We start from the raw sequence: 15,733 nt of genomic DNA on the forward strand, positions 1-15,733 counted from the left end.
TCATTGATTTTTTTTCTCTTTTTGGATTGAGTGGTTTGGGAGATGTTTTGGTACTAACCACAGTGGCTTGGGTGTCTCTAGCTTTGGCTCTTTTTGTCATTCCTTTGGGAGCTGTTTCCGCAGCTTTGCTTTCCTCGGCTCTGCTTTCCTCGGCTCTGCTTTCCTCACCTTTGCTTTCCTCACCTTTGCTTTCATCGCTTTCATCACCTTTGCTTTCTTCAGCGCTGTCCTTCTTAGCTTTGTCTCCATCAGATTTGTTTGCTTCAGGTACATCAGTAGATGAACCAACTTTGGTGTGGTCTTCCTTCCAACCTTCACGCACCATCTTCTCAACAGCTCCCACCTGAGTTGTAAGGCCCTCAATCATGCGGGATTGTGTCTTCAGAGTGTTCTCGCATCTGCTCAGCCCCTCAACCATATTAGAAGTCAGGCCAGTTTGGCAACGAACTATTTCTCCTTTCATGGTCTCCACATCCAGGCCAGGGGACTCACGAGCCTTCTTGCGTGATTCTGCATCAGACTGTGTGCGAGAAGGGGACACTGTCTTCAAGCTTCGCATCATCTGACCAGCTTCTGTCTTCATCGGATGGATCTCCACCTTCACATTTGTCCACAGTTTTGTTCCGACAAGAGGCCAGTGACTTTGTTCCCATGCCCAGCCTGAAGAAAACACTGCCTTCACTATGTTATCAGCCTTCTCATCTTCCAACTCACATCCCATCGAGGGAACATTTCAGAGAAATCCTTCATAGTAAAGTTCTTAGTCCTAGTCTGCAGAAGATAAAACTATTAAGTTAGTATAAAACCACTTTATATCAAATTAATGCATATATAAACATAAGAAGCATACCTGTTTCAGCATATTCTCCTGGAGCCTTCTCTTGCCTTTGCCACCTAAGAAGGCAAGTAGAGGTGGGGTCGGAGAACCTTCTATAGGGTGACCAAACCCAGCTCCGAATTCAGGGAGACAACAGTAGACCCAGACTTGAAGAACCTGAACAAAGCCTTCAATAGCATACGTCTTTGTCAAGTCTACACCCTTCACCGACTCCATCAAGAATTTAAAGGCTACCCTTCCCCACGGATAATCTTCAAAAGCATCTAGATCCATCACTAACCTAGTCAGGCTAGCCCGTGTGGGTGACGAGGTTCTTGCTGCTTCGATGAAGCCAGCGTAGATGGCTAGATACCCTAAACGCAGTCGATCATCTCGAGACCATGTTCTGTACATCTGACACGCTGCAGTTAATTCATCAATACTTGGCTCCGGTCGAAATTCACTCCCATCTGCCCCCAAATTCTTTCATGTCATCCGTTACCTCAACCAACGGACTCTCGAGATTCTTTCTATACGAGAAGTCTACAATTCAAAATGAATTCTATACGAGAAGTCTACAATTCAAAATGAATTCTATACGTGAAGTCTACAATTCAAAATGAAGTCTACAATGTAAAATGAAGTCTACCCGAGAAGTCTATAAATCAAAATGAAGTCTACACGAGAATTCTACCATTCAAACTAAATTCATAACCCAAACTCTATCATAAATCGAGAATACGAAATCATCTAACCAAACCAAATTTGTCATCCTTCAACGGAAGCCAAAAACAGTATACAACAATTCAAAAAAGATGTCTACATATCAACAATGATGTCTACCTTAAAGTAGACTGACTGGAAGCAGAAAATGGATTAGAGAAGAAACTAATAGGTTAGTTAACAAACTAAGAGAGAGGTTACAGGAATATAAGTCAACTAGTTAGGTTATTAGTTACCATAGAGAGATGAAGTACCATTCGTTCCCTGGAAAGATGAAACACAGTTTGTTCGCTCACTAGAGTAGAAGCCGTGAGACTGACAGGAAGCAGAGATTTGGACAATAAGCACCGTTCGCTAGAAGTCGCCGGCTCAGATCTGAAAAAGAAAAAGGTAAAGGTGGTTACTTTTAGCAACGGAGCGGACGAAGCCGAAGACAAGCCGGAGACATTTAACTTACCAGAGCGACGGAGTGGACAACGACTAGTTTAAGCGGCGGAAACGGTGTGGCTAGAGTTCGCCGGAAATCTCCCCGAAAATCGCATGAGAGAGAGAACGGCGGGGATTAGGGTTTGTTTACCCAAAAAAGCTTAGCAAATCGTATTTATATTCTGGGTAACTTTTCTGGTTAGGTTAAAAGAGGTTTGGTGTAAATTCGATTTGGTAAATATTATATTGGTTAAATCCGGTTAGGTTAAATTTGATGTGTGGACTTCTTTGTAAGCCTACAACGATTTTTTTCTTTCCCTTTATTATTTGCGAAAATTAAAAAAAATAACTTACTAAATTTGTTAATTTATTTTTAATATTTATAATATATGATTTAACATTCTTATTCATAAATATGTAAATTTAATTTAAAATAGATTTTATGTAAACACCAATAAAATAGACTGAAAAGGACGTCTCCAGCTAAATAGACTTTTTTGTAGGTCTACGAAACCCTAAACCACAAATCTCAAACCCTAAATGTTTTGCTTGATAATCAAAAAGTCTCAATTATACAAAATATAAACTACTAAACATTAATATGCAGATTTAAGTTAATAAAACAAAAAAAACAAAATCTAAAATCTAACCCTATGAAATCAACCACTACAAGACATAACATGTTAGAACTTTTTGTTTCTAAACTATGAACATTGTCTACCACATGATAACCAAATTAGTATATATTCTTGAAAATTGTTCAATTATATGAAATTTTAATCTATTTAGTTCATATTATCCATTATATTGATGATTAGTTAAAAATATCACTATAATTATTTTTATACATTTTCAAAATTAAATTTTAGATCAAATTAGAATGTAGACTATAAACTAAGTCTGTAAGGTAGACTTTTTAGAAAGTCTAAATATTTGTAGACTTCTTTTTTTACGTGTAGACTTCCAAAGGTTAGAAACGTAAAATACATTTATGTTTTTTGTTTGGTCATAAGGGTTAAATAGTACTTTCACTACCCCTTTGGGTTGGTTTTGCATTTGACTGAAAGTGGAGTACACTTTTAGGTTTGACTTGAATATTTGGGTTGATTTAGTAAATGTCCCTTATTTTACTTCAAATCAATTATTTATATATAATATTAAAAATATTCATATTTACATCTATCTCCATATCCATACTTTCCGTTTTCTTTGTAATCCTCACAAATTTCTGGCTAGTAATCAAATCTAGCTGAGATACTATAATATGAGAAGAAGCTCTTAATGGCCTGTGTGAGCCTCCAATTTCGTAGCCAAATATTTGTCTAATCGCTTCTCTACCCAACTTTGTGATCGCCTGGAGTAATCCATAAAACCGGTTGATTACATGAAAGACCTACATCATACATGATATGTACAGCGTCAATCGGTTATGAAAACAAAGCTTGAAGCTTAAGCTCCATAGGCCTAAGCAGAAAAAAGACAATGTACTCTAGGTTATCTTACACTCCATACCGTTAGTAATCTTAGTAAGCATCATGTATAGAGTTTGCAGTCTTTCTGGATTTTCACGTAAATATAGCTTTTGAATACAACCCACTTGGATCACAACGAATGTAAAAAAAGAAATGTGTGACGCACCTTTTCAGCTGTAGGTAGGTCCTTGGGTTTTAAAGAAAACATATTCTCTAGAAAATGAAGAGCAAGGGGGTCAGCATGTGGAAACTTATGTGAGAAATGAATAGGCTTTTTCTTCTTCGAGCTTTCCTGTTCCTAACATGTCACATTCAGGGCACGCATATCAGCCAAAAATAGTAACAATGCAGCTGTGGAAACTGGAAAGGGACATGGACCTTCCAATGGCTTCCGCAGATTTGAGTTTCCAACATATCGGTCATCAAATCCAATTTCTGGACCACATGTTCACCCAGGGAAAAGAAGTTTGCTTGTAAGAGCTCTGCAGAAATGCACCCTATACTTTATTGTCAGCGTACTGAACTTAAGAAAATAATTTCAAAAAAGAACATTAGAAAGCCAATTACAATCTACAGGAGAAAGCACTAAGAGCAGGATTAACCCTGTCTCTTAGAGATGTATCTTAACATAATTTTGATTTAAAAAAAAAGAAAAATGGCAATTAACACAAGGAACGTCTCCTAATTAGGAGGTAGAAGAACCGTACGTGTCTTCGAGGACACGTGTTACAACTGTGTCGCTCAAAGAAAAAACGAAAAAAGTCTTTTGTTTCTCAATCTCTCTTCTCTGTGTCTTCTCCATCTCTTGTCTCTGTGTCTCTCCCAGTGAAGGCCATGCAGCTGACTGGAATCAGGAATACGAATTACTCGGTAAAGCCATTGATCGGAGGTCCGTTTGGATCTCTGTTCCAAGTCGAAACCGGAGAAGATGGTTCTTTCCTCTGTCTCAGTCTTTCCATCAAAAAAGGTTTTGTCTTTTTCTCAAAATCACATTAAAGAATCGTGTTTGTGTTTGGTTATAGATTTGATTGAATTGATGTTATGGTAATTCCAGAAAGTAACAGAGTTAATTTTATAGAGAAACGTTCGAGAACTTATTGACAATAATGAATCTTAAAACCTCACTGCTGAAGGGATTGAAGCTATGCGGATGTTTGAACAAGACTTAACTTCTATTTGTGTTTATATATAGAAGAATCTGTTAATTGCTTATGTGGGATTATTGAAACACTGATTGTTAATGTGTAGAGAGGGTGCAAAAGGGGATGAGATTACTGAAGATATGATTGCAAACAACAAAACATTAGCGTTTAATCTTGTTTCAGGTAATATCTTCACATCTTACTTCTCTCTCTGCTTCTATTTGAATCCATTAGCGTTTAATCTTGTTTTTGGTTTTGACAGGAAAAATATCTCCTTAAGAAGCAGAAGTATGTGCCAAAGGTGCTTCTAAGACACCGTTTTGTTGGAAGGTTTGTATATTTTAATGTCCCCTTTTTTTTTCTACTTCTTTAGTTTCTCTTATTCTTATTTGTTGTTTATGTTTTTGTCAGTATCTATGAAACCTATTTGAAGAAATATCCAGCCAGGATCAAGCGTGCTCCCTTCTGTTAACAATGGCTACTGTCACTGCATACTCGGATGTGCTTGTGGTGGATATGGTTGGTGGTCTTGTCACTGGTGATCTTGTCACTGGTGCAGTGGCTGAACGTGTAGGAGGCGCTGGTTATGTTTGCAATACATAAAAGGAAGATTCTCCTTCCTCTGTGGATATGGTTAGAATGTTCAACTTTACTGACAAGTTTAAAGAGAGGTATGTTTCAGCTTCTCTCTCTCTCTCTCTCTCTCTCTCTCTCTCTCTGTAGTTTGTTGTTTGTTGTCTTTAAGTTTCTGTTTCTTGTTCTGGTTATGGCATGAAGTCATTGTATTTCAAAAGTTAATGAATTTTAAGTTTGAATTTTCTGAAAACAAGTTTCATAGCTTCGGCTTTAGTTTTGTGTTGGTTTGTGATTATGAACCAACAGAGGAGATTACGCATTAGTGTGATGTCTGCTGATGTTTTAATATTGTTTTTCTCCAAAGTTATGAAACCGAGACCGAGTCCTTATTTTTTGTGTGTTTTGTTTTCTTTAGGGAGCAAGATGATTACGAGAACAGCAACGAGATGTGCGTTATCAAGATGCTTAAGCCTGTCAATAAGAAGAAGGTTAGTCTCTTACATTATAACAAGCCCTGGAAAAAAAAACAAGGATGACATTGGTGTTGATTCAGAACATGCAAAAAGATGATCCCTTTAGTTAAACTCCTGCTTCGTTTACAATTGAGAGAGTCCTATGTGTATTAATTTTGTGGTTTCTCAATGAGTTCTGAGACGTAACTCATCGTTTGTTTCCTCTCATAGGCTCTGTTTCTCACTTTGATCATTAAGCATAGTTTCAAGGGCATTTAGCACATCTCTATTTACTATTTTTGTGTGGAACTAGAGTTATGCTCTGTCTAAATTTTCTGCAAGTTTCGTATCTTTATATATGTTTTATAATCTCCATTTACTATCTTTGTTTTAAGAACCCTTAAATAAGACACTCTCATTGGAACACAAAAAAGTTGGTGTTTCTTAATTAGGTCTCTTAAATTATTTTTAATACTTAAAAATCATTAAAAGACCCAAAGTGGAGTTTTGGGTTAATGATGCTCTAATGGCTACCATTTCCTATTAGGATAATATGTGATGAAATAATGTACGATTATGAAAACGACTTTTGCGTACATATGGAAAACATCAAATGTGGCAAAATGATATTCCAAAGAACATGTCATAATAACTTGATGGGTCACGTTGATTCCCCCAGCAATTATGTAGACCCCACATGGGAACACAATTTCTGCAGATTTTGAATCACCAAAAAAAAATACCCTAGCCTACAACTTGGATATGCAGATACGGGGGAGATGTGAAGAAATAAACTATACATTAAGAAGATTTTATATTCACGGTTGATATTAGCTGGTGTCTAGAAAGATCACAAATTCACATTACTTTAATGAGTGTGAAAGAACTTACATTAGCTTTTGACGCTGGATTTACCTTTCCGTTTACTGTGAATGGTCCACCAAGAAGAACAATCTGTCTGACATTTTTTGAAAACTCAGGTTCAAGCTGAACAGTCTGCATGTAAAGGTAATAAAATCTTCAATAAGACAGTGAGATAGAGATAGAGATGAGACCCAACAAAATGAGCATGAGAAAGTCTAACCAGTAGTGCGATGTTTGCCAGAGGTCCCAAAGCAACAACAATGAGCTCTTGTGTTTCGTCTCTCCTAGGTTTGTTGATTTTCATCGGAAATAGTGCTGAAGGAAACTTTCCGGTAGGTTGCGATGATCGGTTTGCCATGGAGACGTAAAAATTTAATAAGCGTAGAGAGCCGGTAGGTTGGATGATCACTTAGCCCATTGAAAACACTAACCTGCGAAGTTGTTACGGTAAGTAAAAGTGAGATGCAAGACAAAAAATAACAAAATCTTGATATGGGTCAAACGAATATCAAAGCAAAGCAGTAACATTGATCTAGATGAAAAAAGAGAGAGAGAGAGGGAGTGATTAAAAAAGATGACATACGGAACATCATATCTCAAATACTCGATACTCAGAATCTTACCCACAAATGGACTCGTGTTGATGGATGGAATAGTAATACGATGGTCTGTAACTCGAAATGGAATTTTATATAGAGGTGAAGGAGTACCTGATAAATCGCTTGTTAAAAGTTGGGGTTTTGCAATCCTATGGTGGGAAGGTGAAGTGGTGGAGAGATTTAATAGGGACTCTAAACAGCCTTGGGTAATCAATGGCGTTGAATCAATTATTTCCGTAACGTTTCAAGGAGATGAATATCAGACGGAACAACACGATCGGAGCTCCACCCAGTGATTCCTCGAAAGATGCGTCTCACACATCACTCTACAACCTCCATTGTGAATTGACCTAATTGGAGTTTGATCAAAACTAAGAACCCTAGATACCAGAAGTCGAAGGCTACTACAAAGCAAGCTTTTGTTTTGGTTTCAGCCTACCAAACGTTATTCAAAGCACATAACAAAAGAAACTCGGCAAGTCCGTAACATTAAGAGCATCTGCATTGAAGGTTCAATGCAGAAGTTCACAGTTTTCCCAAAAAAAAAATATATTAAAACTAGGGTAGACCCGGAAAAACCAGTCGTCCTTAAAAGACATAAAAATTTAGAAGCATACTTTGAGTTTACTAAGTAAATGGTTTTTCAATGGCAAAAAAAAAGCTTGAGGAGGAATAATAGAAAACGATAAACAGTGAATGTGATACTGCGATGTTTTACAGTAGGAAAACGCTGTTACACTGCAACAATCTGATCATTGAGGTGGTGAATTAAGAGAATCGCTTTGACCTTTTATAAAAAGTCATTTCTTTGATTTTTCCACATCTGCTTTCTATATTTGCCCTGAGTTCTCCTCAGTTTCGTATCAACATATTTGAACCTGTTGAAAGACAAAAATTTAAAGTATGATAAAAAAAAGTTTGGAAGAGGAAACACACAGAGAGGAAGCTGTGTGTTCTTCAAGGGATGGATCGAGGAGAGAACAATAAGTTTTCCTCACAACAATGGGACCTTTACCTCGACGCTTAACAGAGGCTGTGCTGTTGATGGTGATATCATCTGAGCTCTGCATTGCTTCCCTGCCGGATATATTACTATCTCGATAATCTTTTGTTGACGTTGTCGCTGAGTCGGACAAAACTTCGAGAGGAGAAATGTATCACGGACCAGTACTAAACGTGCAGCGTGAACCCTTCTGGCAGCAAGTATCTCATGGGAGGAAATAGCCAACTCTCACTGCAAGTATATACCAGTAAAAGTCAAGTGCCCATTTGTTTTTTGTTTCAATAAAAGAAAATCAAAGGGTAAGTATTTAACTTACTTCTAACTTCTCCCTATTGACCATCCGCTCTTACATACGGGGTAACCTCTTAAGTTCAACCTGAGAGAGATATAGCAAAATGTCCAAAAGTTAAAAAAATAATTTGCGAGAGAAAGCAAAACATGCTTAATGCAGCAATGGTAAAAACATGTATCCTTCTCTAAGAACTCTTACCCTATTATGATTGAGACTTTTCAGTTCCTCTGCCCCCTGCTCTGCCTCCATGTTTCTGATATTTAGCCTGCCAACAGTCAGACATCTATAAGCAAACGAACTTCAATTGTGGTGCTACAGCAACCGATTTTTACTCTGAAAAATTTATTTGCTTGATATGATAGTGAGTAAGAAAGTGATGATTTTGACGGATGGAAACTCACCTATATATATAGCTTCAGATGCACCGACTTTAAGGAAACTGAAAGTGAAATTGTCAAAGATCGGAAAACCTACGTATATCATTTTTTCATGATTTAATTAAGCAAGAGTTTCAAATGTATGAGTTTAAAATTTATGAATGTGGAGGCCGTAAAACTATTAAAAACAAAAGATATAAGATCAAGAAACCTGCATATATCTAACGTAAACAGTTCGAAGTTTATGAATGTCAAGGCCGAAAAACTTAGAAAAAAAACTTGAGATTTAATATCGGGAAAACTAAAACTTCAAAAAAAAAAGAAAGAAAGAGATTTAAGATCAGAAAACCTTGGCATAAGGAGAAGCATTTCCACCCCATCAACTCCCCACCACGTTTGAAGGTTCTAGCTTCCAAAAATCTCAGAAGCCTCACTTCGACGATAGGAGAACGGTGGCCACCTTTAGATCACGAAGAAGAACAGATGGATTAGCCATATAACTGAAAATAAGTTTTGGAGATTATCACGAAATGAGAGATGTTCAAAGGTTGAAATATTACATATTTATAAGCTGAGAAATACCGCCTCTGGCAGGATATTCATTGAATGAGGACGTCGTTCTCGATGGAGTTAGGAAGATTCATAAAAGTGTTAAATCCAGACAAAACGTACCATCTCTGAGGATTCAATCAATGAAGACCAAAAGACGAAATTGCAACACGACATAAATTTTCTTCGAGATGATTCGGCTGAGACGGCATAGTATATCTCTTTTGCTGGTTATGGTCTGAGCAGATCGAAGAAGATAATGGAACCCCTAATTCCGTAAGCCGCCTCTATGTTGTATCTCACTATGGGCCTTTGCTAATCTATATTCTCATTTTTAAATGAAGGCCAAGTAAAGCCCGTTCAGAAACAAATCAAAACAAAACTCGTAACTATTAGGACACTTAAATGAAACGCAGAGTTTAGTATTAGATGGGACACGTGACAAACGTGGAGAGAGGAAATTGTTGTGCTGGCATCCCATGTGGCATAGCTGGATGGATTGAAACCCTTTTTTATATATAAAGATATTCTCTTTTTTGTGAACCTGGTTCATCACTGTATCGCGGGCCCCACGCTACGTGGTGGTCCGCGATTGATCTGCTTAATTTTTTATTTTTTATTTTTTTTATTTTTTTTTAAATCAAACGAAAAAGTAAAAAAAAAATAATAAAAAATTAAAGTTATGAACCCCATTGATGCAGATGCCCTAATGAAACACCGCGTTTTTGTTAGAGGACACGTGTCAGATGGTCGACGTCCGAATTAGTGACATGTCCGCCTACGTGGACCCCCTGGGAAATAAGGAAACTTGATTATATATTTTGTATGTTTATTTAATATATAAATAATACAATCTATTAAAAATATAAGTAGATATATTATTATAAAATTTATAAGATTTTCATTGTTGTTTATCTTACGAATTTTGAATTTTGTATCCAAATTTTTTTTATTTTTGTTATTGAAAAATATATTAGGTGATAAGAAAAATGAACAAAAATTAATTTAATTTAAGTTATGGTGTTTAATTGGTTGGACTATATATATCTTTCATTTCGCTTGCAATTTTTATAACTTTTGTTTCCAATTACCAAGTAATTTAATGGACCCTTCCCCTTTAAATCTACAAAAAATGTAAATTGTTTGGATATATTTTTTATTTTTCTATTAGTTAATTTTCCAGTTTTAATTTAATATTTTGTAAGTTACAAAAAAAATGTAAATTGTTTGGTTATATTTTTTAATTTTCTATTAGTTAATTTTCCAGTTTTAATTTAATATTTTGTAGTATTTTTCAAGTGAATAATATTGTTTAAATGTTTTTTGTTCAATGTAGTTATCTGGTTTATATTTGAAAATAAATTTAAATTGTATGAAACCAAAAAAATCTCAACTAATAATAAAGATAATGAAGATAGATAGAAATTATTTTTTCTTGTTTGTCGTTGAACTCCAATAATTTTTAATTTGGGATGATGAATTTTTAAATATATTTTTAATATTTCACGTAATCCTCATATCAGGCTGTATCGCTGCAGTACCGTGCTTACGTGAGAAAAAAATGAAGCACTGGCCTCAGGCATTTTTGTATATATAAAATCGTTAACATCTCTATGAGTAGTTAAGTAACATATGAGACCAATGAAAACATGTATTTTTGAAGAAACTTAAAAAAATATTAAAACAATTGTTAATTACTAAAAATTGTATATAGAAATAAATGTTTTTGCACACTAAACTACAATAACTTTCTGTACCTTTGGCAGTTTTTAAATTTTTTTTTTTTTTAGCTTCGGCAGCACTTCATGTTGGCACGGCCATGTATCGGGTTGTAAGGTATCAAACCTAGAAGAGCATACTCGAAGGAGATTCGTCTGTTTGTTACTTCACGACAATCCTTCACAATTGCTTCCAGCGGATAAGACTTGGCACTTGGTACATTTTTCTCCCGGTTTGGATGGATCATGTAAAGTGAAGAAAAGTTCAAGAATAAGTAATAATCAAAGAGAATTAAAATAATCAATAGAAGTTTGTGTAAAAAATCATTTTAGTTATGGAACAACACACGAATAAAGCAAGAAAGTAAGCTTATAAGAGGCAAGCTTCTCATTTATGTTTGGAACACTACAAATGTAGATTTTTGTAACCATTAGTTGTCCGATTTCAATGTCCTTACTGAAAAGGAAAAGCATACCACGAGTGACTGCTAGATATGTCTTATTGTTTTAACATTTCATGCACTATATCATATATGAAAACATCACGTGCCAGTTTACAGTCATATTAATGACTCATCAAACATACACTTGTCTTGGCTTTTGTCAATTAATTTTATAGTGCATAGATAATTAGACGCTTAGTAAGAAAGCATGTATATAACTTGACAAAAAAAGAAGAAGCATGTATATATGGCAAATATTACCTTATTCAAAAAACGATGAGCATCAAGTAGTACTGACTCTAGGTTCAACATCGGCTCACCCATCCCCGTTCAGAACCACCTATGTCACCCTGTGCTCGAACACTTCCTCGATAGCCAGCACCTAGACATTTGAATTTACAATTAAAAACTCAAGCCACATTTACACTGTACCAAGAAATCTTCTCACGGGTTTGGATGGTTCCAACAACTAAATCCAGTATAATGATACACTCTCTCTCTCTCGCTGACCTTGATACCAAGTGAATATATTTACAATGTTACATTCACAGAGAAACTAAAACAACAAAATAAAAAATCTTATTATTTAGTACTACTCAATAGCAAGAAGAATAAGTAAATACAATCAGACCTTTAACACTTCAAGACTAAGCACAACCTTGAAAAAGATACACAGACTCCAAACAGAAATTGAGAATTTTATAAGATGAAAACCCAAAGGTCGGATTAATATCAGAGAGAGGAAGAGAGATTTGGATCTTACGGGGTCAGAGAGCCGTGAAAGATAGATCCTTTAGTTTTTTTATGCATAAACATACGTCCATTGCCAAACGTTCTTCTTCTGGTCTTCGACAGAAGCAAAATGCAGCAGCCCACTGTCAAGAAAGTATTGGAGTGTTCGGAATGTGTTAGTAACTAAGCAAGCAGGCCTCATGAACAGACTCTAAGATCCTTGCATCATACAGACACTTTAGAATGTCTACTTACGCATATGTCTCTTCATCTTTCTCGAGTGTAAAGTCCTTGGAGAATGTTCTGGTTTACCTCTGTGATTAATGCAAGCTAGGGAATCACATCAACACAAAGAATTAATAAATCATTGGGAAGTATAAATTAGCAAAAGAAAAAGCAAAAGAAACAATGACTTACCAGTATCAAACACACTCTAATATCCTTGGATGAAACCAAACACTTTCTTATCGTAGTGATGCGTTGAATTGAAGGTGTTATTTATAGGAGAAGATTCATTCGGTAATCATGGAGGAGGGATAAAACATGAAGCCATAACTCTGGAACGTTTCAGATATGGAGAGGAAGCGCGAACTTCTCATCGTCGCCGTGCGAGAAGAGGAGAGACGAGCTTCGTGTCTTTACTTCAGCCGTATTAGGGTTAGAGGCGAAAAACACTTTATCGAGCCGGATACGTTGTCCTAATTCTCGGCCCAAAACACGCTAACGAAGCCCATGATCACGTTAGATTAAATGAAACGCAGTGCAACACCGGACGGAACACGTGTCGAGCTGTTAGGAGGCGATTTTGTTAGGTGGAATCCTACGTGGCGCAAAGAAAAGAGAGCAAAACACTCTTTTATATAATAAGATATATATATATATATAGATATAGATAAATAGATAGATTAATTAATAGTTATTAAGTCAGTGACACAAATTGTAATTATTATGATGAAAAAGATTAGTTTCAAAGCTACTTTACTTTTAATAATATAGATATGCACATAATCACATATATGAATATTATTATCGTGTAATTGATATATTTTAAAACTTCTTTAATCAACTGTTATGAAAAATAAGGGATTATATTGAATTTGAGTGACACTTTGTTTTGTTTTTGTTTTTGTTTTTGTTTTTTTTTTTTTTTGTAACTTGAGTGACACTTTGTTTATAATGGTAACTTAGGTTTTTAATTTATGTTAAGGTTTTTTTTTGTCGACAATTTATGTTAAGCTACTCATATTGTTTTTCGGTTTTGCCCAATAATAACCAAAACTGAAATATATTGATTTAAACCCAACCCAATATGAAAACTATTTGAATGGATAATAAATCCCAAAAAAAAAATATTCAAAAATATAAAATCCGATTGTATACTCAAACATTCATACCTAGTTCAAATTAAAAAGATACATACGCCCGTCCAAAAATTGAAAGGTCGTCTTGTTAATCCATAAAGATCAGTATATCCCTAAAGAAAAATAATTAAAATATGTTTTTAATCATTTTGCATATATAATATTTCAAGTTTTTTTTCTGGTAAAGATGTAAAGATATTATTACCATTTTTTTCAAAATTTTGACAGAATACACAGATGACAAAGAAAGGCAGAGGAATTGAATAAAAACAACTAAAAAAAGACACTTCCTAGTCTAAAGATGGCTGACACAACAACATAAACCGCTTACCAGAGGACACTACTCCATCAGCACTAACAGTTTGGCGTACCCGATGAACCGCTCTTTAAAAATTGGTTTAGCCGAGAACAGCTCACAGCAGACCTCCAGAGCAGAAGCCAACACGGCCAGACATCAACACACAAGGCCAAGCACACCCACTCGACACGACAGAGCATTTATTCGGAAAGAAAGGAGAACTCCCAAGATCGCCACACGCCATGGCCCTACACCAAGCAGCCAGAGTAAGCAAGCACCACCATACCATAGCAATAGTGGACAGGAGACAGCCCCAGATCATGTTCCTGCAATGCACTTGCTCTGTACGCAACACCACTAAGAAGAAGAGTCATGGTTGACTAATCCGACGACTATCCTCCTCTCACGCACTCACAACGGAGAACCCGCAGCAGACCTACCTAGCTTGAGACCGAAAGCATCCCTGGAGGCTCTCCAACAGAAAGCAAAAAGACGGGCTCGATGAACTGCTTGTTACAACATCCCGACCACACTCACAAGGCCTACAAGAAGAGTGTAACCAACACTGTCGAGACAGTCCTAGGGACCACCGTCGACACTGGGAAGTGCCAGTCACCACAAGGCGTCTCTGAGGTGAGTTTAAGTTACTAATTAATGTTCAAATAAACAAAAAAAAATAGTTACTAATTAATATTAAAAAGCTGTTTGATCAGAAACTAACCTGCCAACCTGACTCAATAGTGTTTGGTGTATTGTTGTTATATGAATTTGCTAGCTTTTTTTCAATTTTCAGACGCCAAACGTTTATTAGAAGAACAATTTTACAAGGAAATAAGAATCTACACCACATCAGTTATTATTGGTCATTAACTTACTTCACATTGATCATATTTTGGAGACTAAGTGAGATCCTAATGATCTTAAGAAAACTTAATCAACGTTTGTCTGAGCCTTGTTATATAGAATAAATCAACATTTGGTGAAGTAAAACGTAAGTAGAAATTATGTAAAGTTAAGTAAAAATTAAGTAAAATTGTTATAAATCAATTGATGGATGTCTATAACCGGTCCGGTCTATAACCGGTCCATACACTTAGAGAGAGAGACGATCCAACCCTAGAGAGAGAGAGAGAGAGGCGGCCGTGACCTTAGGAGAGAGAGAGAGAGAGGCGGCTTATGCTTTGGAGAAAAGGAAACTCTACTTCCTTTTCCTTGTAATTGTTATCTTTCCATTATTATGTATTAGTAGTTTTCCTAAACCTAGTTGGTTTAGGTTTTTGGATACTTTCTTTTTTCTATGACTTGTAATCCTTATATAAAAGAACCCATGTTATGATTAATAATACACAGAAACATTCAGTCTCTAAACCGTTTGTTTTACAACACGTTATCAGCACGAGTCTCTAAACTCCCTGAGCAAATCAAAACCCCCTTAAACCCTAACCTAGCCGGCGACTTTAAACCTAAACCCGATGAACCCTAATCTGCTCCAGCTCGCGTTCCAGCTTGCATCCATCCGATCAGCACCAGCCCTAAGGCATTCCTGATCCTAGACGTCCTCAGCTTCCGGTTCTCATCAGAACAGCTCGCATCCGACGTCCAGCCAGCTTGCGTTCCCCGATCAGCCAGCTCGCAACCCGATAGGAAGCAACCTGCTCGCGTTCCCGATCAGACGCGTCCCGTTCCAGCTCACGCCTCAGCACGCGTCCGTCCCAGCTTGTTCCAGCTCGCATCCGTTCGAGTTTCTCTTGGTGGTCCGGTTTCTACAATCTGCAAACAAAAGGTAACCCTGATTCTAAGAACATGAGAATTGAATTCTGATTATTTGTAAAGATTAAAACCCTAAAATATAATCTCTAAAACTAAAGCCATAGGATAATAGATCAATC

At 36.3% G+C, this 15,733-nt stretch overlaps 1 protein-coding gene and 2 long non-coding RNA genes across 3 annotated transcripts; 1 reads left to right on the forward strand and 2 right to left on the reverse strand.

The window, feature by feature from the left end:
• Nucleotides 1–58: 58 nt before the first annotated feature.
• LOC106320178 lies at nt 59–7,125 on the reverse strand (the record flags this gene model as incomplete). Its single annotated transcript, XM_013758548.1, has 6 exons — nt 6,693–7,125; nt 6,524–6,604; nt 3,164–3,359; nt 851–1,287; nt 715–771; nt 59–598 (listed from the first exon to the last, which is right to left on the reverse strand). Coding segments are annotated over exons 1-6 (1,449 nt in total), but the record flags the coding sequence as incomplete, so codon positions are not given.
• On the forward strand, nt 4,225–4,764 carry LOC106320182. Its single transcript, XR_001265717.1, has 2 exons — nt 4,225–4,405; nt 4,687–4,764. It is a non-coding gene; the product is annotated as an uncharacterized LOC106320182 (long non-coding RNA).
• A 5,114-nt stretch (nt 7,126–12,239) lies between the features above and the next one.
• On the reverse strand, nt 12,240–12,814 carry LOC106320181. The gene is made up of 3 exons (XR_001265716.1): nt 12,603–12,814; nt 12,441–12,515; nt 12,240–12,328 (listed from the first exon to the last, which is right to left on the reverse strand). It is a non-coding gene; the product is annotated as an uncharacterized LOC106320181 (long non-coding RNA).
• Between the last annotated feature and the right edge of the window lie 2,919 nt (nt 12,815–15,733).

Source organism: Brassica oleracea, unplaced genomic scaffold, assembly GCF_000695525.1.
Source record: "Brassica oleracea var. oleracea cultivar TO1000 unplaced genomic scaffold, BOL UnpScaffold00837, whole genome shotgun sequence".
In the NCBI taxonomy this organism is placed as follows: domain Eukaryota; kingdom Viridiplantae; phylum Streptophyta; class Magnoliopsida; order Brassicales; family Brassicaceae; genus Brassica; species Brassica oleracea.